Source organism: Centruroides vittatus, unplaced genomic scaffold, assembly GCF_030686945.1.
Source record: "Centruroides vittatus isolate TY-2023 unplaced genomic scaffold, ASM3068694v2 contig_4, whole genome shotgun sequence".
NCBI lineage: Eukaryota > Metazoa > Arthropoda > Arachnida > Scorpiones > Buthidae > Centruroides > Centruroides vittatus.
The window spans coordinates 2,633,972-2,657,233 of record NW_027122214.1 but is presented as its reverse complement, the minus strand read 5'-3'; the positions used below and the strand labels follow the sequence as shown (position 1 = coordinate 2,657,233).

The following is a 23,262-nucleotide window of genomic DNA, read 5'->3' as shown; positions in this document are numbered from 1 at the left end:
ACTTGATATGTGTCTTTGCAAATTATAGTAATAAAAAAATGGTATTTTTATTAGATCAAAAGTAATTATCTGAAAATAACAATTGACTACATTAATTTTTCTTGGGTGACAAATGAAATCCTTTATTTATTGGAATGACACCTTAATCATCTACTATTTTATGTATTTTTAATACAAGCTTTGGAGCCTTAATTTTCTTTGAAATATGTTAATTTCGGAAAATTTAGAAGAAAATTTTAATTTTTAATAATAATTTAATTGATATGATTAATTATAAGAAAAAACAGTTTAATTGACTATCTAAGAAGCAACCAAAAAGTTATTTTAAACTAATGGCTAGTAGAACGTGAACACAATTGCTAGTGGTCATAACTAGAAAAAGTCACATTGTAAGCGGTGTTGCATCGCAGTTCGAGGTGAACATATTCCATACTAATGGATTTCTCCGCCTGGGCATTGGTAGGTATTTTCCACCCATTCATCACCTATGACCAAATGCTGTACGTATATTTTTCGCTCTATATTTTTTGTTGATTGGATTTGTAAAATCCTACAGGTTATTGTGATTTACCCTGTGTTAGACGTCGAATAATACAGTTCTTGTCATATTTGTGTGCATTTATCTACAGTTCCTTCTATTCGAATACAAAAATGTCGTTCATTCTTTAAGTTTCGGACATGTGAATATAACTTCTAATAGATAAACAGTAATTTATATAGTAATTTAACTATAAAAACGGGGAAAATGAATAATTAAAGATAAAATATAATAATATTAGATGTTTTTATTTAAGTTTAACAATTAATTAATCAAATTACGTTTTGTGAAAAACTATTCCAACCCTTTGCGTTTCACCAGTAGCCCAGTGAATAGAACAAGTGAACGCTAGCAGTGATAATCGTGGGTTTACACCTCGCCAACAGGCTGGCCAAGTGGCGTTTTCCGGGTTTTCTTCGTTAGAAACACCTAAACAGGGAACACTTTCCCTAAATTAAAAGACTTCCCGGGAAGCACCCCCTCGCCAGCTCGCCCATGTCTCGCATTGCCGTATACGAATAAAAACAAATCTAATCCTTAGCGTAAATATACAAAATATTCAATTTCTGAATACATTATATTTTTAGCCTAAATTAATTTTTCAGTTATTTTTATTACAATAAAATGCATGAAATAATAATTATGTGATTACGTGATCTTTTTAAAATTAAATAACCTTATGGAATTAAATAAATTTTAAAATAACAAACATAATATTTCTTTTTCAAAATATAACATTGATCTGGTAGAAATAATTAAATTTTTATTTAAAATAATATACATTTTCGGTAGTTGGAAATATAAGTTTTTTAAGCATAAAATATCTTATAATTGTTATAAAGAAATCCAATACACATTCATTTACAATAAGTATTTTTCCCATTAAAGCTATTTCATTTAAGTCTTAACTAAAAGAATTTTAAATTAACAATATTTTTTTTTGAATAAAGTAAACTTTTAAGCAGTCGACGTTTAAGACGAAAAGTCTCTTATTTATATTATTAATAGCAGGTATGTCTGGCGTTTGGCGGGCGAAAAGTATAAGGACGAACATTACAATTAAAACCATATTAAAAGTTTAGTTACTTTAGGCTAATTCAAATAAACACCGTTATTTTGTTGGGGTTTCAAAATTCAGAAGACCCTATACTCTTTAAAATCGTCACTAAGAATATGATTCATTCATTGCGAGGCGTCTTCATTATTTATTAGGCAAACTTTACTTTATAATAATGCTTTAAACTTAAATTATCACACAGTGCCAAAGAGATGAAGCCAGGAAGATGTACAGGTTTCATGGTAGTCTATATTTTCCTAGAGAATAACTGAAAACTTTGGCCCGGATCCGGGTTTAGAAGTGTATAGGGAACACACACACACACACAGAAGTTTTATTTTAAATATACAGATTTATCATTTGCTTACAAATATAGTAATTTATTATACTAGAATAAAGATTTGCTTGAGCTAAATATTTTTGTCAAGTTAGATTCAAATAATTAAGCTTTGCTGGAGAGAAATTTAAATAAACTGTGTAAAGTTTTCCCAGCTCAGATTTGAGCGTAAGATCCTATTTCTGAATAGCGACCGCCCAGGGAGTCGAACATACAATTTGTTTTTGAATATCGAAATTGAGTTTGTTTGAATACGGTACATAATTTTATACATTGTGTATTTATTTTCCTCGAAATTACGCTTCACTAAATTGCATCTATTTTCAAGTGATATATAGGCGTATAACTATTCATAAAACTGACATTCATAATTAAATTTTATTGCATCATCTAGTCCTTCTAGAGGAAATACTTCATAATAGAAATATCTTTGTATGAATAATAATTTTTTTAAATTATTATTTGCATGAATTTATGCGAAAAACGTATATTTTTGAAATTATAACGCAGCATACTTAAAAATACGGTAAGAAATGTAACGGAATATAAAACATTTCCAAAATTATTTAATTATTTAAAATCAAAAATTTATTATTTTTTTTTACCTAAACGAAATTAAATTATTCAAATTATTATTTAAAAAATTTTCCAATGTATTATCAAAACACGATTAACAGTTATAATCATTAAATGAAGTGAAAACAAAGGTATATTGAAATGATCCGCACTATAAATATCTATTAATTAAGCGTACTTTAGAAAGTTGTTAACAAGACCATATAAAATGACGTAATAAAATCGAATAAAATATGTTCATTGACGAATTTCTGAGTTACAATTAATTTAGTTGATATTCTACATCGGAAACTAACACGTGAGTGATGGAAGCCAACGAGTAATCTCATCACTAAAGATTTATAAACTTTTCATTACTATTATTCAAGCAACGAAAATTACGTAAAAGCTGAAGAATAAATAACATTCTTAGCACAAGCTTCAAGCTTAAATGTTCGTCAAATACATTTAAGTTTGGTCATATCGTACAGTGGCGTAGCGAACATAACTGGCGCCCGAAACTTTATTGGTGCTCCCCTCCTCCCTCCAGAAACACATAGTTTGTCTTGGAGACCATTTGGGCGCCCCTCTGCGAGTGGCGCCCGGTGCATGATACACCCCCTTGCACCCCCTCGCTACGCCACTGATCGTACAGATCCAAATTTTGAATATTTAACTAATTTGTTGTTGCGTAAAAAAGCGTCTCAGCATAATAAAATATCATTAGATTTATGCGTTAAATATAAAAATGTAAAATAAAAGCATCCATACAGGTGGTTCATAAAAACTTTAAAAATTAAACTGAGTTTAATGGTACCATTTGTATGGCAATTGTTTCTGTATTTGAACTTGTTCTGTTAAGACGATCTCTTTCACATAATACTAATCAAAAATTAATTCTGTAAAATATATTCAACAGCTTAAATCTTTGAAGTTAACAGTTGCTAATTAGGGTCGTAGAAAGGAGTAAAAGTGGTCCGGACCAAAAATAGAAAGCGGTTATCGTGGTTACGGGCCATGGTCTGCTAGTTTATAAAGATTTCCCTTTCAACGCTTAGTTATTTAAAAAATTTCTGATTTGTAAGTCTCCCCGGATAGAGAAATATGTTGCCGGAAGGAAGAAAGCAATACTTTATGGATAACACGTTCCCTCTATGGAAAAGTTTATTGGTTTCGTCTGAGTGTGTTGTACTGGTACGCTAGCGGGTAATTTCAAATTAGAATTATATTCGTAACGTTGGCAGCAAAAAGAGATCCGGACCGGTCGGGCCTGTTCCCACGGCCTTGCTAATAGTCCTGCGTCTTTCTTCGTCTCTCCCGATTTAATGCATCTTCGGATAATTGAACAGAATTTAGTAAAGTTCGAAAATGGCCCATTGATGGAACGAAGTTTGGTTATTGTGTTCTTCCCGCGCCCATTTCCGTGAAAAATATGCCACCAGCTCAACTATAGTCAAACCTCATTTTATAAATGGAATTCTATTATAAGATTCGAAATGTACAGAAAGTCCTCCTTAAAACGTCGTTGAGAAAAGATTCAAGTATATTTGTAATCCTTTATAATTATCGTTGTTAAATTTTCTTTATAACCAATAAAATCGATTCTATGAGGTGGGAAATAAATGCTGGATGTTGCAGACACGTCCCAATTAGAATTATATGTTGTTTATACCAATTAGACTATGGTAGAATTGGTTTTGTTATAGATCGTTTCGCTTAACGTCACAGTTTCAAGAACCTATCGACGACGTTAAGCGAGGACTTGCTACATATATAATTTTAATGGTCGAAAACTATTTTTAAGGGACTTTTTTATTTTAAATTTTATTTTGGATAAATACACCCCGCCGTAATAAATTAAACCATCCAAAAGTATCCGATATTAATCAGCGAGCGACACAAGATGGCAAGATAAATAAATGATTTCATTATCAAGTTTTTGCTCTGATGATAAAATAATTTAAATGGAATTAAATGGACGGAAAGTTTACTGTTTCTGTATAACATCAACTTCAATTAGTGTCAGATTAATAAACTAAAATGATTTTCTTACAGCAATGTTACAAAAAACTAATTTTAGTTTATTGAAGTCATCATAAAGAAACGGAACAGTACTACAATTAGCGATCATAACACAAACAATGGTACTGTCTGACGTTCTCACCTAATTGAAGAACTGTTACACCACACTACATTTTGATATCAATCCTATTTGAAATGATGCAAGACCAACACTGTTATCATGATGAATTTCAGATTTATTTATTTTAGTGTTCGTATATCACTAAAATATATAGAATGGCAATGCCATCATTGTTACAATTCAGCTACTAATGTAATATAACAAATTTTGCACATTACAGATATTATAGTGTATGGATAAATTACAATACATAGTTATTTATAAAGTTTATGCAAAATGCTTTGATTCTTTAACACTACATTTATAATATTTTTTACCCATTAACATTTGGGTAAACTTTAAGAAATAGAAGATTACTATGCTCAAGTCAGATTTTTACTTCCAATGAAAATGAAAATGGTATCCGATTTGAACAGTCTAATACTAAGCTACATATTACTAACATTAGAGAACATTTACATATTTTGATATACTGTACATTCTCTAAACTAATTAATCTTCAGATTTATTGTCCTTCAAATACCTGTAGTATTTGATGTACTATTAATTACAATGTCATTCAGACATTTCACAGATTCACATTATTACTGCAACATGTAGGCTATTACATGTCCATGACATAACCATGTCTCAATGTATAGACCCTATACATTGTGTACTGAAATATAAATACAGAGGTATTCTATAATATATTTCAGTAATCTATGTCTAGTAATATAATATATAATTCAATATGCTTTATAAGTTATTTTAAATGTTAAAAGTGAGCAATAAATGTGCTATTTTCTAAATTTGAAGATCTGGTTACCCTTTTCCAAGATATACAAAATAGACTGACTATTAAAAATGAAATTTCAACATTGATTTTTATATAATTATTCTGTACATGTATAGGTAAAGTTACATGGATGGGAGAGTGGATGTGCATTGCTCCCAGCATTGGCTAGGAAGTTATTGAATTTTGAGCCAGGATGCATACAATATTTATAGATATTTGACAAATAAATAAATAGTTGTAAATACCCAGTCCTTATAATGGTCTTTATCAAAAAGTTTTTGAGATCAGTAATCATAATCCTTGCCCCCAATCTTTATGCCATACCCAAGGAATGACATAAAGCTCTCTCTGCATTCCCTACCTCATCTCAATCTCTTCTCATATCTACATGTATGTTTATTCAGAATTTATTCAGCAACATTTTAGTGAAAAATATTTATCTTCTGATAATGAAAAAACATCAAAATATATTTTTAAAAAACCTTGAGATGAATTTATATTTAATGTATTTTTATATAATAGTATTTTATATCTTTGTATGAGTTTATTCAATAAAAGTTATACAGTAAAAGCATTTTCTGTTCAATAATTTAGGGAATATATTTGGAAAGAATATATTAAAAATTTGACTAAAACAAAAATTAGAAATTGCTTGAGCTACTATTTTACTTTTGTTAATTACTATATTTTCATACATATAACCTGTAATGTTATATTTACAGAAAACTGCTATAACCATATGTCTCTGTGTTTATGTGAGTAGCCACTGCTCCATAGGTGCAAGTTCATGATTATAGTATATATTTGGCATATAACTTTCAACCCTTTCAAATTATCTTTTAGACAAAGTAAAACTATGGGCTATTCACAAAAATACAGTGGATAAAATGCATATAAGATACATTACACCACCAGCACTACTTAACATAGAGATTTTATACCACAAATTTAATAGAAAGCCTTTACTTATTCTACAGACTTCTTTTTAACCAATCTGAGAAAAATATTAATTAGAAAATTTTTCTGAATAAAATATCTAAATATAAGATATAAACTTATACGTTACAACATAATTGTTATTTTCATATGAAGCATCCTGTGCTAAAAATCGTCAGAAATTTATAATACTAATACTAAAACTACAAAAAACAGATAAAGAATGATACATAAATAACTGAATCTTGAAATTATGAATTAGCTGTTATAATAAATACATAATTTCAACATAATAATACTATCATCTAATTGTACACTGAATATCACAAATTAGAATAATTCTGATATGTTCACACATCTGTTATTATTTCTTAAAAATGTGAATTGTTGTAACTGCTGCTAGTATAGTTATAGATAGCAATCTTAATTTCAAATAATGTTTTTGAAAAATCATATATAGTATAATTATAAAAGAAGTAACTTTTGAGAAAAAATTAATCTAATAATTTATATTTATAAATTAGGTTTTTTTCTGCTTATAGATTAATGGTCCTTTAAAAATGATCAATAATTTAAGCATCTAAAAACATATAAAAGTTAATAGTTTTGTGCATGTGTTCCAAGATGTCTATAGCATATGTTCTAAATTATAAAAAATTTTAAAAATTAAGCATATGAATTGAATCCTTATTGCAATAAAGTTCTCTTATATAAGATTTTCATTTGCACTGTTTGTAATTATTAATATATAAATAGTACAAATAATTAAAGTCATTATATACTTATAAATATTTTTCATAATTTGTAAAGTCAAAAATTTTATAAAATTTTCTGTGTATATTTGACAATGTTGTAAATAGCTTTCAATTATTTTATAAAATTCATTAAAAATGTGACAAAGTTCTCTCTTACCTGTAATTGGATTTATTTGGAAACTTCCATTAGTATTCAAAAGAGTATATCTTAATGAAGCATTATTTCCAAGATCCTTATCCTTTGCAGAAAGTGTTCCAACATGAAGTCCTTTGTCACCATTTTCTTCAACAGTAAACACAAATTTCTTTTCTACAAATTGCGGATCATTATCATTAGCATCAAGAACTTGTAATAATACTGTAGTAGTTGCTGATAAAGAAGGATTTCCATTATCAACAGCTAAAATTATAAGTGAATAATGATCAATTGTTTCTCTATCCAATGCTTCTTTCAAATACAAAAATCCACTATTAGGAAATATTCCAAATTTTTCTGTATCTTTAATATTTGCTAATTTATAAGTTAGACGAGCATTATTTCCAGTATCTTTGTCAGAAGCAACAACTTCTAAAAACTGAGAATTAGCAGGCAGTGATTCTAAAACATTTACTTTATATTGAGATTTGGCAAATATTGGCACATTATCATTGACATCTTGAACCTCCACAATTAAAGTCATATTGGATGACAAAGGTGGAAGTCCAGAATCTGTAGCACTTAAAATCAGAACATAATGTTTACGAACTTCATAATCAAGTGGATTTCGTAATGTTATAGTACCAGATGTTTCACCAATACTAAAAGCACCATCGGGATTATCCACCAACTGATAATGAACTTCACCATTTTTATTGCTATCTAAATCTTCAGCATGAGCCACATAAATTGGAGAGTCAAGTTCGGCATTTTCGGGCACACTTATCTTTAATGACATACTGTCAAAATGTGGGGCATTATCATTCACATCCCAAATGGTTATATTTACCTGAAAATTATAAAATTATTGTTAAGAAACAATTTTATATAATATAAGAAACATAAATAAAATCTAGTTATAAAATTATAATTAATTTTATTTTTTAATATACAGTAAATCTTCACTAACATGAACTAATAGAGTTGAAGATTGTCTGAGTTTACAAAAGTCAGAGTTAGGAGAGTGTTTCTCCAATGATACAGAAAATGAGAAGGTGGATGTATAGTACAGTAATTTATTATGATCAGCATTATATAAAAGTTTTAATGAGCTTTAGTAGATTATACTGCTTAATTTATTATTAAAAGATATAAACTGAAAAAATTCTGCGACAGTACAGTATACAATAATGTACAGTACAATCTTTAGTAACTAACCAACTACAGTAATATAATACACAGTATTGCAAAGATCTTCAGATCAAAAACACTTGTTAATTATAATTTTTTATTGTTAAGAAATTTCAAATTACTGTACAATTTTTCAAGAAAATTTGTTCAAGATATGCAAAATCCAAGTTGTTCAAGTTTATGCAAAGGCTAAGTTGACCTAAGTTAGCAGGGGTTTACTGAATAAATAAATGCCCAACAATACTTTTAAAATTGTGTCTCTAATTTTTATAGTTTAGAAATTTTCTAATTAGAAAAGTTAATTACTAAAATTAAGAAACTTCATTTTTATACCTGAGTGTGACCATATGTTGGAGGATGTCCACTTGTTGCTTGAATGTTCAACAATAGAAATGGATGTTTCTCATGATCTAATCTATCTTTACTTATAATATTGCCTCTTAATGGATCAATACTAAAATAACTTTCAGGATCTCCAGAATAAATTGCATATCTTACCATGCCAGCACCTAAAAAATTATGTAAAAGTTAAGTTTATTTCAAAAGTAATACATTAAAATGTTATTAAAACTACAGTTCACTTATAAGTAAATAATGTTTATCACATTATAAGTTAAAATATATCACTTTCAACTGTAACAAAAAATTCATTAGGATGAAATAAAATATAAAAGTTTGCTCTCCAGATACATAAGTAGTATCTGGAGAGCAAACTAATCATACAGATATCATAAGTAGTATCACTCAGTAAACAGTAATTGAGCTTGAGGAAAATTCTAAAGCATGTTGAATATCACTCAGTAAACAAGTTTTTGATTATAAGTAAATCAAAAACTTGTTTACTGAGTGATATTCAACATGCTTTAGAATTTTCCTCAAGCTCAATCTTTCAGTTTGAACACATCTATTCATCTACTCTTATTTTATTTAAAAGTATCTTAATACCACAGTATTTCAATAATAAATTTCACTTATAGGTTTACTCATTTATCCAATTCTACATGGAATAGATAACAATACATATATGTAAAAACATAATCCAAAAACTTATAATATAACACTATAGAAGAACTTGTTTCTGATTAGGAATAAAATTAATTCATTATTTTAAATCAAAAAACAATTTGTTATTGACAGTTTATAAACTTTCATATAACTTACGTGAATCTGTTGTTGTGGCAACAACTGTCCCAACAATCATTTGTGGAGCTGCATCCTCTCGTACAGAAAAACTGTAACGTGACTGTTCAAAAATCGGTGGTTGCTGATTTGAACTAATAACACTGACATATACATGAGCCATGATTTCAGATGCTAATTTTCCACCATCCTTAGCAGAAACAGTAAGGTGATGAAGTATTGGATTGCTATTTAATGTTCTAATCACAAATATTTCACCTATATTTAAAAAAACATACTTTAATTATATTAATAATTTCACTTAAATAACATCAAAATATATCATTTAATAATTATTCAATATTTCCATAGTTTTAAAAATATATAAACTAAAATTGTGTAATATACTATTACTCACATTTTATTTAAATAATATAATAATTAAAAAATGAAAGTTTAGAAATCATAAGTAACTCGAAAAATTTACAATTCTTAAATTTATAATTTCTCATTCATTTTCAGTAATTCTTTTTCATAAAATTCTTCCTCATGGCTACAAAACCAACTTTTGGCAGTTAAAAGATCATATTTCTACATGAAAAACTCCCAGAAACTTAATTATGATGAATGAGGGTCAAAGTGATGATCTGTTAAGAACTGCATATTTAAGCTGTCATATTATAATCTATAATACTTAACAATAAAAATGAAGACTAACATTTCTTGAATATCCTACGACAATAAAAACCAAATTACGATTTGTACACAATATCCACAAGATTTTATTTTTTTATATAACTACTTAATTATATTTAATTTATTATATAACTAACATTATATAATAGTGATCTCAAAATATTTTCATCCTTTTTTATAGTTTTTATAAAAATTTCTCATTTCTCAAGTCACTGATTTATAGTTACTATTGAATAATTATATAAATAAATATTATTTCTTAAAAAACCATATAGTATAACTTATTAATATCATATAACCATAAAATTTATTTCAACTGAAAATTTTTTAATTTAAAGTTCAATATTTCAAGAAAGCAATAAAATGTTGTTGCATTTATGTTATTTTATTAAATGAAAATAATATTTTTTAATATGATGAATGAAAATATATAAATTTTCATTTCATGATGTTAAAAAAATATTTAAATCTAATTTAATTTAAATATGAACTAAATAAAAATTTAGTGATTTTTGATTATTAAATTTCTGTAATTCAATTCTTGAAATAATAATTTATAATGTTTTCATTCATCATTGATTTATTTTTTGAAATGAAATGAACCAAATAACAGCATTCTGAGATTAGAAAAACATTATATATATATAAATATTGTTTATTTATTATGATTAAATTAAAAAGTTATTTGTTTAAGTTCAAATTCCATATAATGTGAATAGAATAATGCATCTATTCATGATTTAATAAAATAATACAGATGTTATTTATGTATTTGAAATTAACATCAATGTTTGTAGACATCTGTTATTTCATCATATCGATAAATATGGCTAGAATAACAAATTGAATGAATTAAGTTACACTATTTCATGACAAATGATCAAATAATATAACTATACCTGTATTTCTATCTATTCTGAAAATTCTCTGTTCATTTCCATCCACAATATCATAAGTGATTTGACCAAAAATTCCAGAGTCTGCATCAGTTGCTGCTACAACAACAACAGGTGATGATAATGCACTGTTACCTTCATGCAAGCTAACATTATACTCTTGGGGATAGAAAACTGGTCTATTATCATTTACATCCATGATTTGAACCTTGATCATCGCTATTGTACTTAAACCACCTGGAAAAGTTTTATAAAACAAATTATAATAAAATCTAATTTTAAAAATATAAAAAATAATGCAAAAAATAAAAATTATCTGAGTACAAATGCTTTTCTAGGGTTATTAAAGTAATGAATGTTTTCAAAAACAAAAAGACCCACCTTCAGAAGCTATCAATAAAACAAGTTACTTTTAAAAAGTTTCTAATTTCTTAAAGTAAGGAGATTAACTTTCATTTTTTCTTTTTCTTTTTCTTTTAACATTAATTTTTTCTTAAAAAAATTTGTTTTAACAACATTAACATAGTAATGCATTAATATCAAAGCAATCATATAACAATTTACCAACATAATATATATCAGTAATCTATAATTAACTATAAAGAAAAAATAAAATCAAAATTAAGATAGGAAAAAATCAATAGATAAGTAAAATATATTATATAAATATTTCACATGCTTTCATATCTTACATCATGCCTTGAATTTATTTGATTTTTACAATATACTATCATCTTTTGCAATGATATAAATTTTAATTATTTTAAGTACGAAAAAAGTTAATCAAATTTTCATATTTATAAAATAAATCACAACAATATTAATATATTTACATATTATATTCTGTACTATAAATATTTTCATGCATATATTAATCCTAGTAGAAGCACAAAATAAATAACCTATTTCCAATAGCAATCTCCTGAACTCTGATTATGATCACTAAAGCTGTTTGAAAATATTTGTTTTTCATTAAATGATTTGTTGGCTGAAAGAAGATTGCTTGTTTTGTCTTTTAAAACAAGGTTATAACTTCATTATCATTATTCTTATAAAGTACAGGATAATTTGTTAAAGAATATAAATATATTATGCACATTTTTACTTAGTATATCATATATTACTTTTACAGTTTGTATTCTTCAATTATGCATTAATTACCTTTGTTCACTTATATAATTTTATACTAATTTATAAGAAATAAGATTAAGATTTTTTTCAATTCCATTCAAATTACCTCTTTAATAACAATGTTGTCAATTTAAAGATTATGTCTGTAAATTACATTTATTTGAAACAAAGAATTTTAAAGTCAAAACAAACAAAACACAAAAGAAATATAGAACAAAATGTTCAGTCAGATCAAATTTTGTGGTGGTAAACTCACAAAACTGCCTATGTAAATGTGATGAGAAATTAGAAACAATTAAAGGTTTATATGGAAATTATATGAATTTTGAAATATAATAAGCCATCAAAACTTAAATCAAATGTATTTTCCATCCACCAATTCATTATTTAATCCTTATCAGCATGAAATACTAAAACATGCTACTTATATCTTATATAATAGTAATACAATTGAAGATATAAGACTATTACTAAATACTCAGAATAATGACTGTTAATAATTTTACATACTGTTATATAAACTAATATTCAGTTGAAGATCCAGAAACTGATCAAACTTTAAATTATTTGAATAAATAAAAACAACTTTTTATTAATAAGTGTAGGATGACTATATTGCAGAATAAATCATATTGCTATCATAAATATTTTTGAAAACAACAACATTTTGGAATTTGAACAACTAGGCTTTAATTTTTTTTGTGTCAATGGGGAAAACTTAAGCATCTGTAGCCCTTCTTGGATTTGCTAATACTCAATTAACATTAAAATGCGGTATGCTTTCATGATTAATCTTTAAAAAGTAATAGTGTTATGTTAGTGTAATAGTATTATGTGAAAATGTATAAAAATTAGAGTTTATAACAGATTTTATTATATTTTTTAATAAAATTTACCAAAAAAACTTTGCTTTTCAAGTTTTTTTTAATTGCAAAAATAATTTTATACAATATTTCTGCTTTTTTAAATAAAAATTAATTTCAAAACAGTTTTTGAAATCAGTAAAAGCATAAAAAAATGAAATATGTAACAATGTATTTATTTAGATCATAACTATTCAGGCAGAAAATATAACAAGTTTTTGCAATGAATATTTTTTTCCATGCTGTATTTTACTTATAGCATACTACATATTGTTTCCAGAAAATTTAACTGATAGTACTTATATGAAATGATAAAATTTAACAAAAAATATATGATATTGGCTTAACTTAAAGACTTACTTTTCTATTTGAAAAATTCTGTACCTTATCCAATACTAAGCATTACAGCTTAATTTAATAAAAGGCATGTTAAAATCTTATTTCATTAAGTTGCTTTCTCATTTTTCAGTTAAAATTTTATTATTTGAAATTTAAATTAAAGTTTATGATTTTTGGAACTTAATATGAATTTTTGAAAAAATTTCAAATATTTTATTTCTTGTATAAAATATATTTGTGTTTTTTACACATTTAGATGAGGAAGAGCAAACAAAGGAATGTTGACTGCACTAATTTTTTATTGTGCTCCTGCAGTGTTATTTTACTTCACATTTTAAGAAACTTTTTATGTTTGTCTTCAGACTAAGTATTTTTAATTAAATTTTCTTGTTTTATTACTTGATATCCATCAAATGTTTAATTCAATAAAACATATATAATACATAAAACTGCACAAAATATTTTGCAAACTCAAGGTCACTCAGTATTAACTTCAAAGATTATTCATTATTTGCCCTAACTTACAACAAAGCAGAAAGGACATTATTAAATTACCATAAATATAATATTAATCATCATCATTATTATTATATTTATTAAATATATTATTAATCATCATTTTGATGATTGTAAATATATTAATAATTATCAAAATCATCATACATATATTAATAATAACACTTTATTAAATGAGTGTAATTATTCCAACATTAAGAGTAGTTTAATCTGAATTTTATGATAAAAACATATATTTTCTCCTGTTTACATTCTGATATTTGCAAACATATTTAAATAGATATTTAATCAGTATTCTAATGTTTTATTTATAAAAAGCAGAAATATTGGAAGAATAATAAATTAGAATACATTTATATATTCATAACTATACAAAACTTTTAATAGTATATTGTTCTTTGTATATTGTAATATCTACAAAACCATTTAGTTTATAAAATATTATATTATCAACAAAGTTATAATAATAATATTAAATTTTTTCAATCTATAGTCTATTGATAATTTTATGACAAGCAATGATTTTACCCAAGTGAGAGTTCTTAATATTTAGATCTCTGTTAAAACACTATAGTATTATATATAGGCCTGCAGGTAGTTCTCAGTTAACAATTAGCAGGTTTTCGTTCAACAGTTCATAAATTACGAACAATTTCTGTATTCTATATCACTTTTTCGTTATAACGTGGTCCCTGAGAAGGCCGCTAAAAATATATTTGTAAAGTAAGTTTTACTTTAAAGAAACCTATCTACTGCATTAACTGTTAACTATCCATACATATTCTTAGTAAAACCAACAAAATATAATAATGAGATAATATTTTTCATAAAAGATTAATCCTTTCAATTGTATGCATCTAACTGTTAAAAACTTCTTTAAAAATATGAGCATAAATATGGAAAGTTTTATATTTTTTCCATATAATACCGAATGTTTTAATATGATTCGTTTATTATGAAAGTAGTGTAAGACCATTTTTCCTTGTGTCCAGACATTTAAGGGGTATTTCATTCGATTCAAAAATATTGAGAAAGTTTATCAAGTTTTTCCACCTTTCTATGAGTTTAAATGTGTAAATTCATTATACAAATAATTTTTATGAAGATTAACTAAAAAGAAATGTTTTTTGTGCCTTAAATGGACTTACACCATTTTCATATTTATTAAATTGTTCAAATTATTCAATTTTAATTATTTAAATTTCACTTGAATATTTTAGTCCGGTTGTGTTTATAAATAAGAACGAAAACCAAAACACTAGGACCCCGTTGTTTAACTGCTACACACTAGGACCCCGATTATCCGGATAATTTAGACCAATGCTATCTGGAATAGCCGAAAACGTGGATAAAAAAGATCACGGCCATTTCGGATTAAAAATTACAAATATAAAAGATTTTTATGATATCGCCTTTAATTTAAGTCTCTTTTTATATCTTATATCCGCAGAGAGAGGCAAACGGGGCACTTGCCCACCTTGGAATCAAGTAGCCTAAAAACTTCCACAAATAAGTGGTTAAGATATATAACTTGCATCATAACTATTCTATTGTGAAAAAACTCCAAAAATTTAATGATACAATTATTTTTCTCTACGCTTTGCCCTCCCTGGAAAATTTTCTGCCAACGTCCCTGACCTTAGTTAATTTAATCATACGTAAGAACGACAATTTTTACATCATTTAATATACAGCTAATACGTAGGCCTACAATAGTTTTAAGAATAAAAATGTGTATTATCGTAATTACATTTTAATATGAATAATTTTTCTCGTATTGAAGTTAAATGATAAAAAGTAACAGAAAACAAATCGTACGTGTTATCGTTTTAAACTTTCTTTAAGAAGTCCTTTAGAGTTAAGAAACTCGAAGATTTTCGTATCACTTTGCGAGTCTAATTGCAAAATGCCAGTTTTACTCCCATTCTGTAATTCGACTATGTGATATGGACTTGAACCATTTTCGTAATAAACGATTAGGACTATACAAATTCGTTTTACCGACGAGTTTTCAATGATCGAAGCAGATAGATATTTTAAAATACAAATTATAAAATGTCTATAAATAAAAAGTTAATACTAGATTATATCTAAATTATTGTTTTCTCAATTTTTTTTCCAAAAAAATGGACTTACACCATTTTCATAATAAACATGCGAATGCTTACGTAAACTTTGAAAACACTTACCTCGATCAGTAGCAATTATAGGAATTTCGTAAGAATTTCTGATTTCGTGATCTAATGCTCTGGCTATACATAGATCGCCACTGACTGGTTGCACTGTAAAATCCCTAGAGAAAACGGATCTTTTCCCACCACCCATAGTATAGTTGACCATAGCATTGACTCCACAATCTGGATCTGTAGCAGATACCTAAAAAGATGATATATTTTTAGAAATAATATGCTAATTTCAAGATACAAACGAACAATTAATTATTATATATAATTAATGCAAAAGTTATCAAATTGTTTATTTAAATTTACAAATTATTTCATGCAATTTAAGCATCATCGATACCTGAATTCATCGTTGTACAAAGGGAAAAGATTAATATATTTTTAAACCACTATTTTAATGTTTTCTAAGTATAATTCTTCATTTTTCTATTCTATTCTATTCTAACCTATTATACGGATAATCGAGACCTCACAAGGTCTCGATTATCTGTGTAATAGGTTAGAATCGAACAGATTAAGGACGATAATCTATAACATATTCGACTCTAAAAAATCAAACAAATACTATTTTTCTCAACTAAAACATAATTAAATTAACTGAATATGAACGAAATTTCTTCTTAATATTACAGTTTATCTCTATAAACATATTTATCAATATAGCGAATATATGCAGAATGAGCGTACGATACGTAACCTACTCTAATAGGCACTGTAAGAATGTATATAGGCTAAAATATGAATCAATTTAGTAATGAATTTTATAGACTTTTCTAAATTACAATTAATTATTATTTGAGAAATGCTTAAAATCAATAATCCACGACAAAAATTAAAGTAAGTAGCTACTGTATGTAATTGTACAGTAAGTACTTCGCGGTACAAGCATATTTCTCGCTTAAATTTCAAGAAAATTACATTATTCATTTCGATTATAACCGGTTTGTATACGGACACATATCGACAGATAATTCTCATCAATTTTATTGAAATTTTCCGTAACAATTTTGCGAATTAAACATCAAAATAATTATTCCAACTTTCAATTGAAAAGTAGAGATTAGAATGTTGCCGTTGTAAACAATAGCTAAACTAAAAATAACACCAGCCGCATTTTAAAGAAAGTAAAATATGTAGCCCTTATTGAATCACTAAATTGAAGGGTAATTTATCAAAATATAATGCTTTTCGAAAGAAAAATGCATGCGATTTACTAGTAGAATTTCATTCTTATAACGGTTTTGAAGTGAAATAGAAAAGTTAAATTAATAGCTACTCAAAATAAACTCGAATTTTTACTAAATATCAAATAATTAAATACTATTTAAGCATTTTTTTAATCGTATTAAAGGAAATATCAGGATTGAATTATATTTTTCTTCCGAATTTCATCGCAATAGCTGATAAATTTGCTTATTACGGAACGTCTCACGCAATGAAGTCAGTGCGACGGGATATGGAAACGAAATTCCGTTCAACTATTCCATAAAAATTTAAAAAGGGCCGGGTTAAATTCCAATCCGAATCTTTCATGGAAATAGGAAAGTACTGTACAGTACAGTACATCATCCTGTTGCGATTTATACGGCGCAGAATATTTGAGAAACGTTTCGACTCGATAAAATGTGTATAAAACTTGATTATTATATATATCGAGGAATCACTCGATAAATCGAATAAATAATCATGCTAATAAATAAATAATATCTAAAATATATATTCTAGTGTATAATCCACGTGTTCATTGATAAAAGAAAGCTCGAGACGAACTCCCGATCTTCAACAGAACGCCAAATACCTATTGTATCGTGTGTGTTAACGGAATTTTTACTTTTATTCTAGATTCTTATTCTTTAAAACAATTAAAATGTATATCAAATTTATCAAATGATAACAAGCATTTTCAGACTGAAATTGTTTTTAATCGAATTGCCAGAATAACTAATAAATAATTAAATCATTAATAACTTTGAGATTATGAATAAGAAAAATAAAATAAACTGCCATTTTACAGCAAAGAAACACAGTTTAAACAGAACATTAACAAATAATTAGAAGTGAGTTTTACTTAGTTTTAAATATCGTGATTTTAAGAACTTTCTCTTGGTATAATTATATAATTTTTATGAATATAAACACTTACAAAACATTAGATACTATTTATCAGCAATACCATTTTATATTCTTTATTGCAAAACCATAATATCTGAAAATAAAGCACGTATTCCATCCCAAAAACATAAATATAAGCAAAATATTAAATACATCTAAATTTTGAAGTTCCGTAAAACTAAACTCCAAACTATATCCGATTAATGTTTCACACAAAATGTGAATTTTATTCATTTTAAACTTCATATTAAGATTATTTTGAATATAAAATAGATTTTAAAAAATAAATAGAAAGCGGAAAAGAAGCAATTAATATCGCGTAGAAAGCTATTCATATTCAAAATAAAATCCATTTAATACTTATTTCCTATCTAATGAGATCATTTATTTTATGATTATTTTATTATAATATCGATAATCATCTCAACAGAATGTACAGTAGAGTACGACGACATTATTATTAGAAAATGCGACAATTTTCATATTAGTCCGATAATACAGTTTAATGTACTGTATAATGATGTTTAGTCTTTACTTGATTTAAGTGATTTTCTATTTATCTACATTGCATCTTTCTATAATGAAAAACAGAATACGAAGAGACTTTACAAAAAACTGAAGTACAATAATGATAATACTCGTATTATAAATTCTAATAACTTAGACAATTTCTTTCCAATTAAATTCTTCCAATTGTATTCTGATCACATTTCTAACTTATATATATATATATATATATATATATATGTGTGTGTGTGTGTGTGTTTACAGACTGTATATAGGTTTGTACCAGTTTTACAAAAATATATTTTAAAACTTACATAAAGACATGAAAAAAAAATGAAAAGATGAAAAGTAGTTTTTAATATTACCTTAAGTGAATGTCGGTTTTCCTGCAAGAATTGTGCTATTTTTAGATTGTCTCATAAGGAAATATTGTAGGCTAACAGATGATATAATACATAATCAAAATGTCGAGGAAAGACTCACCTTCTATTTAAATATCTAAGCGAGAACATTAATCATGATTTGCATTTCAAATGAGCGCAATCAGAGAAATATATTTATTTCCATTCGAATAAATTCGATAATAAAATTAAATTTACGAAGATGGATTAAATTTATACCTAAGAAAATATTCATTTATTATGAACTATACAGATTTATAATTATACAAAGCTTAATTCTTCTAAATGAAACTTTCGATCGAAATACGTTATCCGTTTATTTCGCATTGAATAAGATATAAATCTAATGATAATTTTTATTTTTAATTAAAAAGAAAAATTCTAAAAATTAAATAAATGAATTTTAATTTATTTAATTTCCACTGATTTATTATTATGAACTGTAAAAGTAAAGAATAATGATAATAGAAAACCGAAGACCTACTTAAATTTCTTTTCCCAGGGAGACTAAATAAAATTGTGCTTAAATTGTAATGATTTACGCCTACTGAGCAACTTACCACGAAATCTACTTCCAAAATCTAGAGGCACCATCCATTTACGTTTGATTAAATCCTGAAAATTCTAATTAATGACTATTTGGGAGAAGTTTGTACTAGATAAAATAACTAAAAGAACTAAACACTTTTAAAAGAATAAGCATGAAGTAAATACTTTTGTGGAAGAGAAAAATTATCATTCACGATGCCATGGTAATATAAGAAATACACATAACGATTGGAGAGTTCATTAGGTACCGAGTAAAGTAGTTATATGGTATCCAGTTACAACCAACCTGCAGATTGACCTTGTTCCCACATTTCAACCTCCCTTAAGTCTTTCCATCACCCTCCCGGCGTCCTGGGGATCACCTTCCTCTCCTACTGTTTCAAACAACTATCAGACAATAAATATCGTTTTAGACCTCATTGCCATCTTACGACAACGGTGCAACACGCGGAGAAACGATACTTCGATATCCTACATTTGTCCATACGATATTCCTTGAATCGTTCATTAGGATTGGGGTTTCCAAGAATTGATCCGCGAATTAACTGTAGTCTTCTGAAAATCAAATGCAAAACTAAAGCATTTTCTCGTAACACAGAATCTTTAATTATTGTAATATATATTTATGTTTTTGATTTTTCTAAATTATATACTAATTCCGACCGATTTTTTATGCTGAGTCGACTTAATTGGGTTGAGACTTCGTGACATCCTGCAGCTACCATTACACAAAAATGAATCTCGGTACGTTTTATCCATTTTCTGTAATTTTGTGTTTATGATTTTGTCTTTCGTACAATTAGAAACCTTTTATTACCCCAATCGAGATAGCGATCTGTGAAAAATTCATCCCTATGCAAAGAATATATACGTCAACTGTTTCGCATATTAAGTAAATATTCATATTCATAAAATACATTTTTATTTCGCTATTCTGTTAAGAATAGTTCTTACTATATCTTAAAGATTCCGTTCATCTACCAATAAAATTTGATATTGGAATGATGAAAGGCTTGAGCCAGAAAGAGTGTTTGTCAATAAGGACCCAGGTGTGACCGCGAACTTGGCGCATACCTAGACCGGTTTTCCGCCTCCAGGAGACAAGTCACAGTCTTACGTTGTAGAAAAGAAAAGTCCACAGCTACTACTAATCCATTCTTTTACAATCTTTCACGAAATTTAAAAGAAATTATTCAAAGAAAGTAAAGTAATTCATATAGCAACAGAGTAAATGGAACTAAGCACCCCACTTCCTTTAAGTATATCAAGTACGGTAGTCAATTTGGATTTTCAAAATTAAATGAAGTTCATTTTCTAAATGGACAAAAATATCATTTATAAAAGTATTATCGGCTCAGTTATCTTATGGCTCAATAGCCTTTCGGGGTCAGCCACCTACACGAACATCGTTTGCCACCCATTACATCTCCACCCACAGGACAGGCAATGGTTTTAAAGGTCGAACGATGCTATCAATCAAATATACAAAATAAAAATCCCACCTCTACGTTGTCAACAATATCTAATTCTAATGGAGAGCTAAACGTTCACCAAATATTCCAGAAATAAAATTTCACATTACGCTATTAAATAAATCTTTATTTTTCGTTTAAAAAGTGCATTTCGATGGACAATTTCGTCTTCGAAAAATTGTCCTAAGAATTAAAATGATAATGAAAAGACTGATTCGGATACATGAGATTGGATATAAGCCGTATTTACATAGAAAATACAAAATACTTTACCAATTATAGTAATTTATATTAATAATTTATAGTAATTCCTAATTTAAAAAAAATTAAATTGCAACCTTTACTTAATTTTATTAAAATAAACCAAAACAGATTCGATTCTTAACTGAATATTGTAGGAAGATTTGAAACGATACCGAAATGTAGAGACCTAAAATATATATAACTGACATTTTAAAAAATTACAGTAATTTAATAAATTAACTAATTAAAATTCTATTAGCTATTTAACAGAAAATCTTTAAATCAAGTTCTAAACTTTATTATATGAGATATAACTTATTGTCATATAATAATAGATAGGAAGATTTTCAAACATTAAAGCCAATTTCGTATAATAATTAGGGAAATCGTTATTATAGTTTCATCAATGATTTAAAACGCATAATAAAGTAATCCTATTTAATAAGAATTCCAACATTGACGTATAATTTTCAGACATTTTGACAAAAAGCATTAACTATGTGTATTATTTTCTTGAAAAATTCCTTTTGAATAAGAAGGAAAAATTGAAAAATCATACATATAGCTCAAAATTTATTATAAAAAAAGAACACAATAACAGAGTACCGAATGACTTATAAAATAGGAATTATCCTACAGTAAAGAAAAATTTGATTGTAAATTATCTATCGCTATCATCTAATATGCCATAAAAATACCATAAAATTGCAAAACTGTCTTACAAGTACACGAGTCATCATCTTCATTATAAAAAGAAGGAAGGTAATCAAAAATAAATTAATAGATAAATACAATAATAGTTTTGTTATGCCAGTTTCGAAGCGAAAACAACAAGTATCGTAGGTGTACGTACAGCTTATCGTGATCGGAAGAAAAATTACCAATTCCGAAACAGAATATTAATAAAATGCAAATTTCAAGACTACAGCATTGATTTAGTAGTCTAATCTGCACTATCAAGATAGTAAAAATCAAAATTACTAGATGTTATAAGTGTAATATTATTATTTTTACGTTACGTTGCAGCATTGTCAAGAAGAAAACTGTAACGTAACTCATAATTAATATAAAGTTTCAACAAAAGTTTTTGTGTAATTAATAGAATCAATTACGTTTTCTAAATCGAAAGAAGTGTAAAGAATTACTGTATTTTTATCAGATAAAGCTTTTTTTTTAACATTTCCATCAGTATATTTTGAATATCACTAGGAACGACAGATAGATAATGATAATGATAAGGATTCCGAATAGGTCATCGTATATCTAAATTAACCGGATGAATACGACGGAACTACTTTCAATTATAAATTTAAATTGGAATATTTGAGATATTTTTGGAATTAGTAAGCTATTTTCAATGTTAGATCGATTTTCAGATAGAGCCGGACATTTCTGGAAAGTACAGGTAATAATTAATGTATATACCGCGGCAATTAACCAGAATATTACACATCAATTTAAAGAGTGCTTAAAATTTTGTAATTCTAGGCGATAAATTAGATTTACAGCGAGTTTTTCAACTCAATTTCCGTTAAAAATCCGTATTTTTCCGATACAACTAATTATAATATTGCCAATATATCGTGTTTACGAATTTTAGTAAAATTTTAAATACAACCTGAAATAAGATACGTTATAATTTAATATAAGTATGTTATTATTTCATCATTTGCAATGTTAGAAAAATAGGATTAACATTATGAATTAGAAAAAAAAAATTGAAATATAATTTTGTGCGCTTCGGGCATATAAATACGAAAGAGTTATGATGTAAAATTGTTATTCTGCAGATATATCAACACGGAATTT

General features: G+C 26.6%; 1 protein-coding gene across 1 annotated transcript in view; it reads right to left on the bottom strand.

The window, feature by feature from the left end:
- The window catches only part of LOC136976272 (protein dachsous-like), a 101,249-nt gene that overhangs the window by 43,233 nt on the left and 34,754 nt on the right, over nucleotides 1-23,262 (bottom strand). The window contains 5 exon segments of the mRNA XM_067271498.1: nucleotides 7,257-8,085; nucleotides 8,760-8,935; nucleotides 9,588-9,824; nucleotides 11,141-11,374; nucleotides 16,176-16,362. Of these exon segments, the coding sequence (XP_067127599.1) occupies nucleotides 7,257-8,085; nucleotides 8,760-8,935; nucleotides 9,588-9,824; nucleotides 11,141-11,374; nucleotides 16,176-16,362 (1,663 nt within the window).